Source organism: Diadema setosum, chromosome 18 (genome assembly GCF_964275005.1).
Source record: "Diadema setosum chromosome 18, eeDiaSeto1, whole genome shotgun sequence".
NCBI classification, from domain to species: domain Eukaryota; kingdom Metazoa; phylum Echinodermata; class Echinoidea; order Diadematoida; family Diadematidae; genus Diadema; species Diadema setosum.
The window spans coordinates 3,979,546-3,999,402 of record NC_092702.1 but is presented as its reverse complement, the minus strand read 5'-3'; the positions used below and the strand labels follow the sequence as shown (position 1 = coordinate 3,999,402).

The 19,857-nt window shown below is 37.1% G+C and overlaps 1 protein-coding gene across 1 annotated transcript in view; it reads left to right on the top strand.

The window, feature by feature from the left end:
* Nucleotides 1-2,008: 2,008 nt before the first annotated feature.
* Nucleotides 2,009-19,857, top strand: part of LOC140241932 (huntingtin-like) — a 71,259-nt gene continuing 53,410 nt past the window's right edge. Inside the window, exons 1-14 of the mRNA XM_072321678.1 lie at nt 2,009-2,124; nt 5,453-5,536; nt 6,447-6,567; nt 10,297-10,356; nt 10,892-11,038; nt 11,383-11,454; nt 12,149-12,290; nt 13,067-13,248; nt 14,185-14,395; nt 15,176-15,715; nt 16,124-16,348; nt 17,082-17,246; nt 18,211-18,305; nt 19,647-19,786. Coding sequence (XP_072177779.1) covers nt 2,009-2,124; nt 5,453-5,536; nt 6,447-6,567; nt 10,297-10,356; nt 10,892-11,038; nt 11,383-11,454; nt 12,149-12,290; nt 13,067-13,248; nt 14,185-14,395; nt 15,176-15,715; nt 16,124-16,348; nt 17,082-17,246; nt 18,211-18,305; nt 19,647-19,786 — 2,300 coding nt within the window. The remainder of the gene's footprint in view (nt 2,125-5,452; nt 5,537-6,446; nt 6,568-10,296; nt 10,357-10,891; nt 11,039-11,382; nt 11,455-12,148; nt 12,291-13,066; nt 13,249-14,184; nt 14,396-15,175; nt 15,716-16,123; nt 16,349-17,081; nt 17,247-18,210; nt 18,306-19,646; nt 19,787-19,857) is intronic.

The window sequence follows — 19,857 nt, the reverse complement described above, 5'->3', positions numbered from 1 at the left end:
CAGCGTTTGGGTTAGGATTATAGGAATAGGTTCAGGATTAGGATTGGGATTAGGGGAAGGGTCCGGGGTAATTGCCCTATAGTCTCAGACCCCTCCAAGGTATACAAAGCCCCCGTCCGAGTCAGGTGACTCCAGGGTAATTATAATAGCGCCCTCTAGGCGACCACAGCCAACATTGAAGAGACTGCCACCCAGTGGGTAAAAAGATTAACAATTGAAATCAGTTTAATTCAATAATAATTGTCCTAGTTTAAACAAAACGATAATTGAGATATTTTGGACATATCGAAGTGATCTAGAATGAAAACGACAAGACCTTGAAAAGCACAGCTTGTGTGTGAAGGTCCATCATGCAAGCACCAAAAATTCAACACTAACAATCGGGAAAACAAAACCAAGATTACATAAAACCAGCCAGCATATTCACACAAGTATATCAATGAGTAGCTAAGTATAGGATATGTAGGAAATACAATGGCATGAATACACATAAAGAAGTAAATTGGCTCATAAAGGAAGACAGAACTGGAAGTGGAGAGGAAAGTGGAGAATGTGGGCTAAAATATATACATTGTATAACTGACTATACAATCTTTGTACTGACAGACGTGCCAACAAGTATTATGCAAACATTTAATGTGACTAGAATTTAATGAAGCAAAACATATTTTTGGAGAGAATTGGACATTAAATCTACGTTCAAATACAGACAGGCTCGTGGGCGCTTGAGCAAAACTTGTATCAAGGAGTTCAAGTATCTTGCTCCAGTATATGCTATATTATACACGTCCATTATTCGTACTTCTCAGGTGCACAGATATCATCAACATTTCATTCATATTCCGCACATACTATGACAGGCAGAACACAGTGGTCATCTTGAATTGAAAGGTCACCATAGCCTATCATTCTCAAAGCTTGGCAAGGCCCAAAACACCCACATGTTAATTATAGAGCACGTATTCCTTCTTGGTTCACGTGACTCATGGCTGTTCATTCTTTGGTAAGGTAAAATGTGTCATAATTCCACTTTGTACAATTTATTGAATCTGTACCAATATAATGCTGCTGCTGCTAACAGCTGCTGATGTTGATAATAATGATGATGATAATGATGATGATGATGATGGTGATGATGATGATGATGATGATTCAAATTTCAAATTCAAATTCAAACTTTATGTTCACTTTCTTTCTTCAACAGAATGTATAAGAAACAATATCACGAACTTTACATGCGACTCGTTGTAAATATATATAACCAGACAGGATTAACAACATATTCTTGTCTACATGATCAGTAAAATAAAGATACATACACTCTATATATACACACTGAGGAGAAAAAAAAAAGTGGAGGTACCCACTCAAAAGACTAAGCTTGTAACATGTGGATACCTCTGATGATGATGATAAGCATAATAGGCCTAACCTGTAACATTGGTGATGGTAATGATAATGATGAAAATGAAATTGATAATGATAATGATAACCATTAACGAAAATGTTATTAAATGACTCTTAAATGACAATGTTTTCATCATCAAATTAGGTTGTTTGGCTTTTTGTTTTGTTTTTTTGTTTTTTGTTTTTTGTTTTTTTGTTTTTGTTTTTTTAACAGGCCCTAATCATCTCAGTGATTGAAGTATAGACTACGTAATGTATAATTCTCCTTTGAATAAATCATATTCAGTGCATATGATATCAATCATTGTAGTTTTTTTTTTCTTCTCCACTCTGATTTAAGTATTCTTGTTTTGAATGATCATGTTATTTCATCGATTTTTTTTTTCTCCCTGTATGTGTGGTATAATATTAAAGAACAGGAAAAACAAACCGGACATCACTCACCCTTTACTACTCGCTCTCGATGTCTCGAGTGCTGCCGCCCTCTAGCGACGCAACGTAACTAGTGAATTGATAGTCTTCTCGCTGTACGGATTTGTGAAGCCAGTTACTATCATGGATTTCGTGGTACTTTTGCCATTTTAGATAGTAATCACACAAGATGAACCGAACGGTCAGTGTATCCAACATGGAGAAACTGGCCAGATCATTTGAAGCTCTCAAAAATCATCAACAGAGCTCGACCACATCAGAAGATGCAGCCGCCAAAGATGCCAAGTGAGTTGTGTGTTATCGCACCGTAAACCATCGTGAATCAATGGGCCCATAGAGTTGCGTGTATTATGTCTGTGTCAATGTATGAAGAGATTTACATTGTGCTGCATGTGTACTGATATGTGTGTGTGTCTGACCCAGTAGGGGCATGGGGGTGGATCGTCAGCTCAGGGGAACTGAATCCTTTCAGGGCATCTATTTCCAGGAATCTGAAACCGCATTTCCAGCACTCGCACCGCAGATGGGCGTAACTCGAGCAATAGTACTCAAGAGACACACATTTGTATACAACTGTAAAGTAGAGAATTGTTCTACAGTAATACAAATATTCAACATTAGACATTAGAGTCTAACGTTAGACACAATGTATTTCTATCTACTCTGACTGGTCAACATATCCTTGTCACAGAACTAGGAGAAAGTAGATTTAGTAGATATCTACTAGCAGTAGTAGGTTGCCTACTTTACTTGTAGCACTATCTACACGACTGTACCAGTACAACAGATTCAATCTGAGAAGTGGAGAAGAATCTTAACTGACAATGCGTGTAAAGTGCTATCATTCCTTAATTTGTGTTCTTTTATTAGGAGAAAACTATGTTCTAAGGTATTTGTACATTGGCTGTAGGGTAGGGAATGTTCTGAAAATTTTATAGGTTTGTGTGTGTGTGTGTGTGTGTGTGTGTCTTTAAATACCGGTACTTAACTTCCACATCACTGTTTTTATTGTAGGTAGAAATACTACACACTAAGTGACTGTACCATCACCAACTGTGACAGCACATCCCATCAATCATCTGATCATCCCAGTTTAGCATGGGAAGAACTGCTTCAGGAATTACAACTGTATCTCGTCAAGGTTCAAGATAAAGATTTAAGAACACCATACATGGTTACATTCTGATACACATAATCATGCTACATGTACGGCCGCAGGTGGGGGTGGCTCAGTGACAGTAACTATACACAGCCCAGTTGCTGCGACTGGGCTGTGTGTAGTTACAGTGACAGTTGCTAGTGCGCATATAATGCCTTGCAATCCAAATGGGTTCAATTCCCAGTGAATCTGACTGAGCAAAGCTATTAAAGTTTGATTATGCTGTAGGTCATCCCCTCTACTATCTAGTACATGTAGGAGGCAAAAACACTATCTCTTGGATAGAATATTTTTGGATGTACCTTGTGTTTGTTTGTTTATTTATTCACCGTAAAATCAGAAAGTAACAATGATACTGTACAACTGAAATATACATTGTATATCTGAAGATAAACGGATGGATTGCCCTGCTCAGCTCTGCCTCTATGGTCGTGCTGGTCTTCCGAGGGGTCCAACTTCACATGATAAGTCACATTAATTGAAACTCTATACAATGAGACTAATAGTATACACACATCATGCAAACACAGTATTGAAGCGTCAGTACATCAACTACAAAATCATGGGAAATCGGGGAATCATGATTCATGCATGTACAGTAAAAGATCCCGCATTTCATTCATTCATCGCAAAGAGCAGGGTGCTAATCTATCAAAATGGTTAACACTTGATTATACCCACACCAGAAAATGGGAAATGATGCTGACTCCTCATGGTTTGCCCCATGTGACTTGCAATGGTCGGCATAAACCAACCAGTACAAAGAAGAAGAACACATTGGCACGCTGGAGTTGGGTCCAGGAATACAGTGCGCTCCTGTTATAACGAACACGGTTATAACAAAATTCTAGTTACGTACAACAAAGTAAAAATCCTGGCCCCAGCATTATCCGCTTTATGTTTTTTTATTGTTTATTTGTTTGGTTATAGTGAGATTTCAATATAGCAAAAGGAAACTGCCGTTCTTTAGGACTTTGTTATAACGTAAGAGCACAACAACAGTGAAAAGGCGCTAAGGAAACCACAGTGTGTGGATGGGTCATAATGTAGCTAACGTATACTGACATGTACAATGTGTACTGTATATGCGTCCGTGTGGCCTACAAGTATGTTGTACTATTATTGATACAGTGGACCTGATAATTTTGAAGCAGCATTGAATGTACAGATGTACATGCAAGCATATCTTGCATATTGTCGAGCACAGCATTTATTCAGTTGACAAATTTTGTGGACACCATTGATTATTCATAATAAATTTGTTTTCTCTTTACAGCATGCTACAGATATTTCATTTACATGTAGGTGTTTTTATTGCAAAAAGATATTTCTAAAACAGAAGTCTCCCTTAGCCCAGTGGTCCACTATAACCCACTCTCTCTATGAGCTTGGTGTGCCATGTTGTGTAATGACTTAAGAATTTTGATATCTTTGGGGTTTTTTGGAGATTTGAATGCTTAGTCATACCATGGACCTACACAAGTAGCTCTATGGCCATACTTATAAGCAAAACAGAGATTATACAGTATTTGCCCATAAAAACATTGAATTTATCAGAGGAATCCCACATCCCTGTGGGCTAGTGGAAAGGACTTAGATATAGCCAACAATAAAAGTTTATTCTCCTCCGACAAAACATATCCAGTAGCAGTTGTGGCGTTACAAAAGTTGATGATAGCCATTGACAACAGTTGCATACTATTATGGATATACACTATGACTTTAAACAATTTAAGATAAAAATGCCTCCATGTGCACTGGATTTATTTCATAAATGATTGGCTTTGTAACATCGTGTAAAGCTTGTCAATTGTGTGCATTGAGTGATGGAAGAAGGAGGAGGAGAAGGAGACTCCAACAACAACAACAACAACAACAACAACAACAACAACAACAACAACAACAACAACAACAACAACAACAAAACTTCCATAGATGTATTATTTTTTTAATGTGTTCTTGTCTTTATTTTCCATTTTAGAATAGCTACAGCTGTATCTCCACATAATAAGACTCACAATGGCCTTCTCAGGGAAGTTTAACTCAAATTTGGGCATAAGTGCCACTGTCAGCGTCATGGTTACCAGCAGGAGGCTAGAAACGGTGTGAAGTTGTCATTCAAGCAATGTGTAAATCACTGTGCTGTAGCTTTTTTTTTTTTTTTTAATCGTGGGCTGACATTGTTTAGTGAATTTCTCCAAGTGCATGTTGCATGCACATTGAAGATTATTCAGCATTAATCTTTCTAAGGTGTAATCCTCTTTACAAAGTAGATTAAATAATGTGTTAATGTGCCATATTTTCTCTCCCCCCCCCCCCCCCCCCCCCCCCCCCCCCCCCCCCGTACAAAGTGAATGTTCTGTTTTGTATTTCTGTGTACAGTAGTGTCCATTCACAATGCTTTCATGCAAGTTTGGAAGAAGTGCTCATGTTGTGTTTATATTTCTTTTACAGGAAAAAGGACACAACTCTAACAAAGAAGGATTACATTGCCAATCTGACCATAATCGCAGATGGAATATCAACGGCAAATTTCCGGTGAGTTCTCCTTTTGAATTATTTGCCACATGGAAAAAAAAAAAAAAAAGGATTTTTGTGTTTAATTAAATGCCAAATATTTTCTCAATCTGTATCTGGATGTTTGTGATGCAGGGCTCTTCTGGGCATAAATGCATTGGTTGATGCATAAATACATCAGTTTTCTCAATATTTATGTTTGTTCTCCTCTGAAATAGATTTGAGAATAGAATACTCATATTCAATGTCTTTCATGAGATTGCATAGTGAGAAAGATCTAAATTTATAATGAGATAAAACAGACTGAGTTTTAGAGTATTTGTCACATAAGTAGTTTAGGATTAGATGTGTGATGTCAGAACATCACATAGCACATGTAATAATATTTGTGTGTATCGTACTACTGTCTAGCAGAATCTGACAGGTACTGTAAATCGAAATTAAAATTTGCTGGTTTGGCTATATAAACAGTATCATTCATGTTTTGATGTAATGTATCATTGGAGTAGTCAGTCCTGATGTTCTTGGCAATGACCAACTGCTTTACTCAGTGTCACAAAATGATGAGGCAGCGGCACAAAGAAATGGATGGAGTCTTTCAAAGTCTACATCATATTTTGAGCCTCAATCCAGTGTAGAAACTGCCAGATGAGAGCAAAGCTATTGCAGAGAGAACTAATACCATTACTGTATGTAAAGATATTTCTTACACTGTACATTTTACATTATTCACAGGCATGGCTTATGAGAAAGTACAGATTGTAAGTTTGTTGCCAAGATTTTTTTAAATCAAACTTTTCATGTTCTCTTTCAGTTAATTGGTATGTTTACTCATGTTCTTTGAATATGTCTTTTTTTTTTTCTTTTTTTGAAATGGCAGTTTGCAAAATTATACACAATTTTGATTATGTGATATCATGTTACTCTCTAGTTCCCTCAGTGAGTTCCCCAAGTTTCTGGGGATCGCCATGGAGATCTTTCTGTTGGCATGTAATGACAACGAGTCTGACATTCGACTGAAGACCGATGAATGTCTCAACAAAGTAATCAAGGTAATGCCATGCATAATTACCCATTATATTATTGTTATTATTATTATTATTATTATTATTATCATTATTATTACTATTATTATTATTATTATTATTATTATTATTATTATTATTATTATCATTATTATTACTATTATTATTATTATTATTATTATTATTATTATTATTATTATTATTATTATTATTATTATTATTATTATTATCATTATTATTATTATCATTATTATTACTATTATTATCATTATCATCATGATTATTGTTTATTTGGCATCTCAGACGACATTTCTATGTATTGACCGATTCGGGTTCGTTGAGGGCAGCAGACATTTTATGGCACTGGGCGCAGCCATGAGCTCAAATTGCGGTGTCTCAGCCGACCCCCCCTGCTCTCCCCCACCCCACGGGCAACATGTTTATCGCGCACTTGTAACAAAGGTTCGCGCACTAAGCAAGCATTCGCGCACTCAGTACGAGATGCCCATTGGCTAAAACAACCATGCATCAGTTTTTCATTCTGTGCGCATGAGAGGGGTGGGGAGAGAGGAGGGGGGGTCGGATGATACACCACAGTAATGGCGCTGCCCATGCCAAAAATACACATAGCGCGTCACAGAATCGGTCAATAGAAAGGCACAAAGCAGTCTTGAGTCTGCATACTAAATATCAAAGAAACAAAATATCAAAACAGAAACAAAGCAAAAGTGGAAAAGCAGATTGTGGCACAATTAATGGTGCTACCGGGGCAAGGAAAGGTCAACTTTATTACCCCTCACCCCATCAACTATGTCAAAATCTGTACACAAAATAGCAAATGACAGTCACAAGTGAAACGCAAAGTCATTTGCCCAGAAAAAAAAAAAAAGGGAGATGGGAAGAGCAAAATATATATGAGCATCATTATGCTAATCTTCATCACTGTATTATCAAATGCCAGTAATACATTGCTGGTAATAAAATATGTCATTGGCACCTTTTGCCCTTTATGTACACTGTTTCTGTGAACGGAGAGATTGTTTTCAGAGTGAGCCCCTTTTGGGGGCTTGATGAATTTTAGACTGTAGTTCAAGAGGTGCTTTGACTTGACAATGAATGATGTAGCATCATACTTTGTTCGTCTGATGGGTCTCATGAATAAGAAAGAACCTTGGTGTTTGCAGTAGAAATATCTACAATCGGAAGTTTCTCTAGCATTTGTGAATTTTGAACTAAAATTTACTTTACAATGTGAATGATCTGACTCTTATGTTTTGTTATTTAGCTTATAATAGACTTCATATTTACAGGGCCAAAGGTACAATTGTACATAGTAAGATATTCAAAGGCAATGTAATATAACATAACACACATACACACACACATACATACTATGTTCTTTATATCTGACAGGCACACATACATATAGTAGGGCTGTACTTGTAATCATACAAGTGGCATGCCCAATTCTTATTGATAAGTATTGCTCATTATGTTACTGGAGCCAGCCTTCCTTGACACTTCAATCGAGACTTAATTACATCCCTCGGGGTCACGATAGTTCTAATGATGCACCTGTGCCGCACATTGCATCAATTACTCAGTTGTGCTCTGTTAATTTGGAATGCTGCACTCGAGATTTTATACCTTTCATGTATAATATCATTGTAAAATAAGGTATTTCATGCAGAATGAGCAAATTGAATTCAATGGAATGGAACCCTGTAGACACCTATTTCAATACTCCTTCTTTTCCATCATAAACAAGTGTGGTGTGTGCTGTACTTTGAGGTCATGTTTGGCTAGATGCTGTGGTAGTTGGGCATAAAACTATCAGTAGATTTTTGGACCTGTTTGTATATAGTATATTGTTTCATTGCATTTCAGTGCAGCTGTGTGTAATTGCTCTTTCAGTGATGGAATATGGTTTAACTCAATTAGGTTTAGGATGTTCTTGTGCTGAGTTTTATTAACTTTGAGCAATGGTTACATGATCAGCAAAAAGTCTTAAATCAAAAAGTACATGTATGTGAAAAGGAAATGATTTTATGTAGCTGTTATATTGCAAATACCTAATCCAAAATAAGAAGTTGTCCTTTCAAAAAATGAATAATGGCTAAGCAAATTATATTTGATAAAAGGATCCAGAAATCAAGACATGTGTAGATCCTAAAGTCAATTTTGTTGTATTTGTCTATTTAATATCGCTATGCAAGGAGGTTATATAACTGTTAAATCTATCAAATGGTAGACAAGTATGCTGACTGAAGTTGGTTTGGATGTAGCCATTCTTGTTTGCTTGGTTGGTGTAAAGACTGCCCTTTTGTAGGATCTCATTTGCATATGAATGAACATCATATTGATTATGGCTGAGTCACTGACTTGGCTGTGGTAATCAGTGTGTGGGATCTGGACTACCCAGGGCTCACAAAGATTGGTTCAATAGCTATGTCAGTTTGTTTGTGTGGGTCTGTGTATGACAAAGTATGTGTGTGTGTGTACATGCATGTGTGTAAACAGTGAAACCATACAATAAAACCATACATGTCTTTGTATAGTGTTTTGTTTTTGTGAATGTGAATATGAATTTTGTGGAATTGAACAAAATTTAAACAAATAATTAAAAAAATACAATTAGAACAGGCAGTTTTTGCTATTGTTTTAGGTTTTAAGATCATATGCTCCAAAGTAATTGCTAAGAAGCAGACAGCATCAGAGTAATGCAATAGAAACATGAAATGCTGTGTTGACAGATTTAGTGTCCTGGGTTTGCACTTTTTGCCCTCAGTTACATATCTATCATTCCATCACCATTGTGATCAATCCAAAGCATTGTGATTTAAAGAGAAAATTGATAATCATTTACATTCAGTAAATAGCACAAATATTTAGTTCGTAACTTGTAAGAGAGCAAATTGAAAGTTTATTACACATCAGAATTAAAGAATCATGTTTTGACACCTGAAGTCTATTTATGGCTTATTTTATTTGTTTTTTTTTAGATGCACAACATGAATGGATGAGATACTTTTTATAGTGAGAAGTGTTTATAGTGTAGTTTGTTTTTTTAGTATGTTTTTGCTTGATTAACCTCAATTTGCTCGAATGAAACATGATAACAATTGCGTGAGAGCAGGGTTGTTGTCATTATATTATGTGTGTGTATCACAACCATCAGTGAACCGTAACCATGGCCCAGGTCAACCTCAAACAAGTGGGCACATTACAATGTACATAGTCTGAGTTTGTATGGAGACAAGTTGAAGTAAGCATTTGTAGCCTCGCATATCACTCTTCATGGGTTGATGCACTTTCTGGAGATCTGTCGCATTTGATTTGGGTGAGAGTGGATAGTATCTGCCTGTTGGACCACTGTATTTTTGTATTTCTGCTGCCATTATAAACTAGCACCAAGTACTGATTGTTTTTCAGAAACTCACCAGTGAGAAGTAATGAGATGTACAGCATAAAATGCAAATATACATTGTACCAAGAATATGTATCATTATCAGAATATGTACCCATCAACCAAAGTCATTTTATGGTACAATGTAAGTTCCAGTTATGAGAATATTCATCAACTGTCTTGATGCAGCAGGAAAATACAGTGTATCTTAACTTTTGTTGTCTGGTGTAGATGGAAAGTTATCAATTATGCATGTATATCATAGTCATCTGAAATCTTCTTTTTTTCTCCATCTCATAAGTGCTGTGTATGTTAATGTTTTTTTTTATGTCTAATTTTTAAAAATGTAGGCATGTATGGAGAGCAGCCTTGGAAGACTTCAATTGGAGCTGTACAAAGAAATCAAGAAGGTATGATTTTCCTATTGTGTGTATGTATACCAAGTTCTTTGTGCCTGCTGTACGTGTCACATCCATCAAAGCAGAGCAAACATGGCCCAGGTCAACTTCAAAAACATGACGACATTGGCATGGTCTGTATTTGTATTCATAGTTGCAAGTGGAAATCAGCAATTTGAAGTTCAACGTTGAATTCTTACTTTGATAGGTTGATACACTGTCTGTTGTTCCTGTTAATTTAATAAGCGTTATCAACTCTCATCTATAGAGTTTTCATTTTTACATGTGTACATTACAGCTTTAAAGCAATCCCTGTTGACTTCTGATCGTAGAGCAGTTTGAAAAGATTTTAATTGATTGTCATAAAGCTCCCTGATGCTCCTAGTGTAAAATGCATCCTTCAAATGCCTTTATTGTTGTTATTATTATTGATTTAAAACAAATCAATGACAATCCCAAACTGCACAAAGATGTATAAGTACAAAAAGTTACTTACATCCTGTTACTGTCATTACATGTATTTATGATAATTCTTACTTGAACTCAGAATGGACCTTCTCGAAGTCTTCGTGCAGCTCTCTGGCGTTTTGCAGAGATGGCCCACCTGATTCGCCCCCAGAAATGTCGGCCGTACGTCATCAACCTCCTTCCGAGCATCGCAAGGATATCCCGACGACCAGAAGACATCGTCCAAGTTCGTGCCCTGTTTTCCTTTTGTCTCATTCATGACTGGTGCATGATATATTTCATATTTTCATTACCAACTTAAACTCCTTGGAAGACATTGATCAAGTTTGTGCTCTGTTTATTTCTTTCTTTGTTTGTTTTCGGGGGGGGGGGGGGGCTTGTTTTGACTTTTGACTTTGATACATTAAAAAGTTGTAATCAGCTTACTTCAAATTTCTGTTCATTTGAAACATATGATTACTTCATTTATATAATCTCAAAACCTGTCAAGATATTACACTTTTTTGTACACTTTTTCTTTGTTAATGTATTTTTCACTTACTCATGGATATATTTTTGTTCCTTCTGCAGGAAGCTTTGATGACGTTTCTAGTCAAGACTCTTCCAGTGCTAGGTTCATTCCTCACAGACACGGAAGTCAAGGTACAGTTGCTTGAGTAATCCACCCACATGCCTGCATGTTTTGCATTTGTTATCCATTGTGTCATACCAGCAGTTATCTCCCCGCAAACATTGTTTGTATGACCAATGTTGTTATCAGAATCATTCTTTTTCTTCTTCTTCTTCTTCTTCTTATTATTATTATTATGTATTATTATTATGTATTATGTATTATTATTATTATTATTATTATTATTATTATTATTATTATTATTATTATTATTATTATTATTATTAGTATTAGTATTGTTAGTATTATTAGTATTAGTATTGTTATTATTATTATTATTATCATCATCATCATCATCATCATCATCATCATCATCATTATTATTATTAATAATAATAATAATATGAACACTTATAATGCGCCGGTATCCATCATGAATAGATGCTCATGGCGCAAGAAAGAGAGGCAGAGAGAAAATACCAGTGAAAAAGAGGTATGAGAAAAGGAATAAAGGAAATGTTTACAAAAAAGCTTGTCTAAATAACCAGGTTTTAAGTTATTATCATTATTATCATTACTTGTGCTATTACCAGCTATTAATTTTAATTAAAATCTTACTTGCTTTGTTTGTGCAAAGCATTGTCCAATTGCTCTCTGTACAATCAAAAAAGATAGATTGAATATGAGTCGTATATATGCTGTGTTTTTGGTTTTCCGTGGCCTCAGAACCTGATGAAAGTCCTGTTCCCGAACCTGAAGCACACATCAGCCACCACCAGGAGGACGGCTGCACGCTGCATTGTTCTCATCTGTCAGCACGGCCGCAAGCCTGCCCTCTACTTCTCGTGGCTTGTACAAGCTCTCCTCAGTGAGTCCAAATATTATGCTTCTAGCATCCCAGTACACAAAATGCAGACATTTTTTTAAAATCCAAATTCTCCACTCTTCACACTTCTGTGAAATAGTATGAATTAAGTTACAATTGCTGAGAGTACAAAAAAAGCAACATTATGACATATGTGAAGAAGCTAAATAGTTGCATGCAGATGTTTTTCACCTTTGTCTTTGAGAGGAATATGTAAAAGTGATTTAGCAGGAAACAAGGCAAAAGAGGAATATGAACCAAGAAAAGTGAAATGTCAACTAAAAAAGTCCAACATACTGAAACTTAAAAGCATTGTCAAAGTTTATAACGTTGTGTACAAAAGGTTGCAGATTTCTCAGGTAGATTATAGTGTTAACATAACATCTATTGTATTTCATCACTTCTCTATGAAGAAACCCCTTACAAACTAAAAAAAAAAAACAAGCATCTCCTAATGATCATTTCTGAAAGAATGTTTCAAGATGACAAAATAAATGAAGATTGGTTAAGTTAGCAATAGGTTAGTTGATCGTCATATCTGTGCATTATACTAAGATATTAGCAGCTTTTCTTATTGATCGTTAGCCTTGCTGACATGAATATGAACTACCGGTAATCATGATTACAGTATCAGCGATGAGTTTAATCATGTTTCAACTGTACTGACTTAGAGAAACTCTTTTTAAGTTTTGTAGTATTAATAACAGGATGTGAGCTGAAAATTATCAAAAAACATATCCATTCTTCAGACATTGATATCAGTTTTATCTGTCCTCCAGTGTTTGTGATCCCGGTCAAGGACAGCTTTGCCGTCCAGATCCATCTGGGCGTCCTGCTGTGTCTGCGCTACACCATACCCCACCTCGTCATCCAGAAGTCCAAGGAGCAGGGGTTAAAGGGCAGCTTTGGGGTCACCAAGAAAGAGGAAGAGACAGGAGTCAGAGATGAGCAGCTTGTCAAGGTAACCAGAACTTTTCAAGAAAACACTTTCACTTTATATCCCTTTAAAGGGATGGTATAGTTTTGGTTGAGATAGAAATTCAGGTTTTGACTTTTTGCGAGATAATTAGAAACCACTATTGAAATATGAAAGAGCATATTTATATGATTCTTAAAGGAATTCAAAGTTTATTCGATGAAATTTGTTTTTTGAATGGCTGAGATATTTCAAAAACAAAGAGGTCCTAATGAAAGGTGGGACCCACCTTTTATAAGGACCACTTTGTGTTGCTTTGTTTTTGGATATCTCAGCCATTTCAAAGCCAATTTTTATCAAATAAACTTTTGATTCCTCTTGGATTTAGATGCTCTTCAGTATTTCATACAAGTGGTTTCTGATTATCTCACAAAAAGTTAAAACCTGAATCTTGATCTCAACCAAAACTATACCATCTCTTCAACCATTACTGTGCTTTGTTCAACCAATTGGCTTGTATGGTGGAGTGCTTCTTTTGCCGCTTGGCACAAATGTCTGGAAACTTAGTAGAGATACTTGACTCAAGTCACCAAAAAGAAATTCTGTTTAGGGGATTCCCTCTAAAAGCAACGATTTTGTAGGAATGCTGTGGGAAGAGTGAATGCCCTGGTAAGGATCTGGATATAAACAAAAGGGGTTAAAATCTTGCTTGGCGCATTCATCCCTGAACTAGATGTTTTTGCTGGCAGTATTCTTCTTGACCCAAATTATACAAAATGGATACTTCCCATTACTACAGTAATTATAGTGGCCGGGACTTTTGGTATACCAATGGCAACTCTGAAGAGAATGCCCTGACTATTACAAGTGTAGTATGACCATATTATTTCCACAGCAGGTATTTCTTGTTTGTTCTGGTGTGTGGCTGTGAAGTGCATGATTTAGAAAAGCTCAAGGAGATTTTTATACACACTGTCACAGATCTATGAGTACCTGATCCACTGCACTCGGCACGCTGACCACAACGTAGTGACCGCCACACTGGAAGCACTGCAGCAGCTGCTCAAAGAACCTCCCAGACCACTCTTGGACATTCTGATGTCCAGCAAGGGCATCGCTAGGGTCAGCATCTACGAGGAGAAAGGGAAGGAGTCACCCAAGGAGGGAGATGGTCCAGCAAGCACTACCACTGGTGAGATCTGGATGGACTGGTGCTAGCAAGAATTAACAAAAATAAAATAAATGTTTGATTAATATTGGAATGAATATATGAATAAATGAATTAGTAGATTATACAAATAGAGTAAAAATAAAAATACAAATCATGGCTCGACAATAACATTTTTCTGTGGTGGCTGTTTGGGCCACTAAAATCTTTAAATCTGAAATTTTGGTTGCCCGAAAATAGATACCTGATGGCCTGAAACAAATCCAAAACCTAACGATCCATTTTGATTCTTAGTTGCCTAATTTGGTCACCAAAAGATAGCCTTTTTAAAAAATTTGGTGGCCTGACATAGATTTTTAGTGGCCCCCGGAGCTACCAGGCCATAGCTAATGATAAACCGTGAATAAATTATTGATGGATGATTAAATGTACAAATTGGTAGCATATGAGCCCAGGAGCAAAAGATGTCATTGTCCAAATTTAGTGGCTTATACTCATCTGCTTTCAATCAGTGAATCATTGTAATCTAATTTATGAGTAAGAAAAATTCTTGCATTGATTGATGCCTTCCTTTCATTCAAAGATTATTTGATATGATTTATTATAATTTACTCAGTAATAAAAAAGGCTTTGATATGAGGGGGAGGGAATATCTGTGTATGATAGTGTAGATTTTGGTTAAGGATTGAGCTAGTAGGTAAAGACACTCTATACTGCAAGGGTTTAGAAAGGGTAATTGTCGTTCCTACAAAGAAGAAAAATGCCATTGGTATAAACATACTGTTTTTATACTGTGTGTCACAGATTCTGAGGAGAGTGCAAGCTTTGCTCCAGACTCTGGTCTTGAGGAAGATCAGTACTCGACATCCGTTCAGTCCACGTCATCTGAGACATCCTCTGGACTGGTCTCAACCCCCACATCTGCTGGCTACTCTACCGGTAGTTTGGAGTCACTCCCCGCCTCTCTCTACTCAGAGACGTCACAGCCGGACAGATCCTCCCGTGATCTGTCCGGATTTGGCGACTCGAGAACGACCAGCTTTGCTGAAACAGAGACCTCTGAAATAGTGGTAGATGACGGCACGTCAGAATACACGAACGTTGCCATCGGTGGCGTGGAAGAAGATGGCGCCTACGGTCCCGAGAGTGGTTTCAAGGCGGAGGAGGACCAGAAAAATGCGGTGCAAGAGGAGGAGGATGGGTATGTGGCCACGTCGCCCTCTAGTGATGAGGTATTGGACAGTCCCGAGGGCAGGGAGGATGTCAGTCCCCTGCGTGAGAGAACAGTCACCATAGATGAAGGAACGCCAGATGTAGAAGTGAAATATAGGGTCGGCGACGTCGGTGAGTTTGGGAAGATCCCAAATTGCCCTGATTTGGTGAACGCTGCATTTTTACATAACTTGTATTCTTCAGATTTTTAACTATTGTTTAATTTTATTAGTTATGATGGATATTTTTTTTTTCTAGAAGATTTTAATGGTTTTGATGATTTTTTATTCATATGTATCATTTTCCTTGCATGTAATAGTTCACAATTCTGTCTGTATGAAAGGTGTAATCACTGGAGTAATATTATTGTAGTAATCTTTATTATTACATCGTAGGTTATGAAATTGATAGGGGCATACCTTCAGAGCACTTCAGAGCCACTTTGACTGTTCATACAGAGTTTAGAGCACTTCAGGAGTGCTCCTGGAGCACTCTCAATTTCCGGTATGAATGGGGTATCTGTTTCTCTCCTTCTACCAGGATCCTACACGGATGAGGACCTCCCGCTACGCCACCTCCTGCGACTCCTCGCGGGCTCCTTCCTCCTGACCGGCTACCGGGGCTGCCTTGTCCCTGACCGGAAGACACGGGTCAGTGTCAAGGTGCTGGCCATGGGCTGTGCGGGTCACATCGTGGGCATGTACCCAAGGGTGTTCTTTGACAGGCTCTTCAAGGAGGCGGCAGAAGGAGAGGAGGGTGTGGCAGGTGAGGCTCTTTGGACCCAACTTGACCGCCTGAGCGGCTTGACCCCGGCTTGACCCAGCTTGACCCCAGCTTGACCCTATTTGATCGGTAGCAATAGAATATCATATACCAGCTTGGGCTTCTGTCAATGTTTTTCCTTTGTGGTAGTTCGACAGTTCGAAAGTTCTGCTTTTACTCTGTGAGAAAAAAAGGACCGGAGATACTGATTGCTCCACATGACTGCCATGGACAGTGGTCAAGCATTCGCATGTTTAATGAGTGTTTGAATATTAATGATGCTACATGAATATTTATGTTTTTGTACGTGTGATATAACAGTGCAACATACTGAAGCTGGAAAGAAAATTTAAGTCTTTGTGTTAAGGTGCAACCAGCTTGTTCCACAAGTAAATTTTTTTTATGTTTTATGTGATAATGCAATGCATCATTTCACATGTAATTGGATGTTTCTTGCTTTAATATGCTATATTTGTACAGTGTACTGGATTGTAACAAGTGCAGTCTAACCTGTTGCTGCTATCATGTACCTAGTGTGGCCAACTGATTTATATTCTCACATAGAGTAAATTGAGTGTAATGAAGACCCTTTGTATAGTGGCCACCTGTGTTAAGCTGTTATCAGCCACTTAATTCATATCTCACCTGGATGAAATTTCCTTCACTGAGAGTGGTAGCTGCGTGCAGATTTGACGCTATGTGCAAATTTGCCTCAATCTTTTATTTTTTTCTGCAGATGAGCAGTTCCTTCGAGACCTCCTGCTGTACATAGACCACTCAGACCCCCAACTGAGGGGTCAGACCCTGCTGCTTGCCGGTCAGCTCGTCAGAGCATCGCTGATGGAATCCGACTATGAATTCAGTGACTGGTGCTGGCAGTTGTGTCAGGAAACCAACTCGGGTGAGTCCACAAAACTTGTTAGCCTGTATCACAATTATCCTGATATTGCTAGCTTAGCTTGCTTCCTAATCATTCACACCTATGGTGGACTCTTGTTGTAACGAAGTCTTCGGGACTGGCAGGTTTCTTTCATTATATCGAAATTTTGTTATAAACAAACAAATAAAAAAAAATAAAAAAATAAAGAAAAAAACCAGAGAGCAGATGATGTTGGGGCCTGAATTTTTACTTCGTTGTAACAGGAATTTTACTATAACCTCGTTCAGTATAGCGGGAATGCACTGTATTTGTTTTTTTAGCTTTCTGAATTTTGACATGTTAGTCAAACAACACAAATATATTAATCATGCAGTTTTTAACTCATTGATATTTGCTGTCTTACCCATATACATGTGCATACACACATATTTTAACATATAAAAGGATGCTTGGATTTGTATGAGTGCATCTTGTTATCAATGGTTGTATTTTAGTTAATGTGGCTCATTTAGTAGATAAAGTTATACAGTAGATGTTTGCCTACAATAATTCATTCAGTTATTTTGTGATCTTTCATAAGAACATCGGGCACCTCGTTAATATGATCCTAAAGGTAATTTCACCTCCAAGAAAACAGTAATATTGTGATAGCAATTACAGGAGTGAAATTAGAAATCTACATCTGTGAAACTATGAAAAAGAAATTGAATAAAAAGTAACAAAACAGATATATTTCCATATTCATATTTATATTCATTTCCATCAATCTAATAAAAAAAACCCACAAATTCAGACATAAATACAGATAAGTTAATGCAAAATGGCATCACATACAAATATGTAATGAAACGTTGAGACAGCAAGGAAAACTGAAGTTTTATAAACAGCTGCCACCAGAACAAAGACATATAAATCAAGAGTTAAATTTACATTATGATAACCCATGTTTTGTTTTTTTAATCATCTTTTTTTGTTGTTGTGACAGAACCAATGAGTATAGACTACCTGGTGTCCCTCATCTCATCAGCTGTCACTGACGAGTCTTCTGTCACAGCAAGAAGCCTCTGTCAAGCATCCAAGGTAAAGCAGCGCTATACCACAATTATGTGCTGTTTTATATACCTTCCTCTAGATTCCAGGTCGCTGATTGGTCAAAGGTGCAGTCATGGAAACCACTAGCTGACTGCTGGGCAGTATAGTAAAGAGTAGTGACTAAGCACATAGTTCTATGTACATCTTTCTCTTTAGGCTGGGTGAGATGCTTATAATTATACCTTGGGCACTTATCCATATTTGCGCACTGTGAAATGATACTTTATGTAATTTCTCTGACTAGTAGCATGATGACTTCATTTCAGTGCCTTAGTTTAGCATCAGTGTCTTAAATTACATATTTTAAATGGATGTGGTATATAAAACAAATATTGACTGCTTGTCTTCAGGTCACAGTTAAAACTATTTAACCTATGGCAATTTTTCAACAGTGCTATGCTCCTCTACTTCATCTCAGGGTATAGCACTGTTGAGAAATCGCCTCTGGGCAAATACCGTGCTGTAGTTTTGACTATGCCCCTTGAAGAAGTCAATATTTGTATTCTTTTTTTCTTGCTATGTTACGACTGAGTCGTCACTGAGGTGACAAGACCTCAAATCTCAGCTGGCATGTATTCCAAAACCCCCTCACTCAATCTTGTGTATTTTGTATGAGTTTAAAACAGTGCAATCATTTATGCCACCCAAAACAGTTTTTCTTCTTTATTTGACATCAGCATTGATATGTTGCAAAAATGAAAGATGTCTTCATTCTCCTGAAAAGTTAGAATTTTTCAGGTATTAGGTCTTGTCACCCAAGGGACCAGGGAATTTTTCTATTCGTACCAGATTTTTGTCTTGCAGGGTTGATTGGAATTTTGAATCTTTACTTCCATTGTGTGTTAAGTTCATTTGATCCTTCATTTTTTTTCCCCCAACAGAATAGTTTGAAATGAAAATTATGATTATTTCAAATTCATATTACACCGTGTTTATATGTAATCATCATTGTCAATTGTTGAGACATTCTAAATTTGGAAACTTCAGATTATAATAATGATGAAATTTCAGATCAAATGGCAGTTGTCAAACCACTTGTATATCTGGAAAAAAAAAACAGTTGCATAATTGCCATCCATATTACTAGCATATGCAGTCCTCCTGATTAAATTCAAAGTAACATTGAATTGAGTGTTTAACTTGTTTTACTGTGTGCCTAAGGTTTGGCGAATACCAGCAATATAAAGGGAATGAATAAACTTTCCCTTCATCATTAAGATTAGTATTTTTTAAGAGCATAGCAAAGAGGAACATTCATTTTGCCTTCACCATCATTGCAAGTGCATTTTGTCTTAATGGCTTCTTTATTTTTTCCTACTCCCATTATAGCTTTGTCTCCAAGAGCTATGCAAGAGTTGCCACGGTAACCTTGGCCTTGCCTTGACCTATGACCTTATGAAACTCACCAGGACCACGTATTGGCTGGTTCAGGTGGAACTACTAGACCTCATCAGTACTTATGATTTCAAGTGAGTATCAAGCTTCAGTTTTGGAATCAAATGAACATTACAAATCCATGTAGTATAGGCCTCTCCAGCTG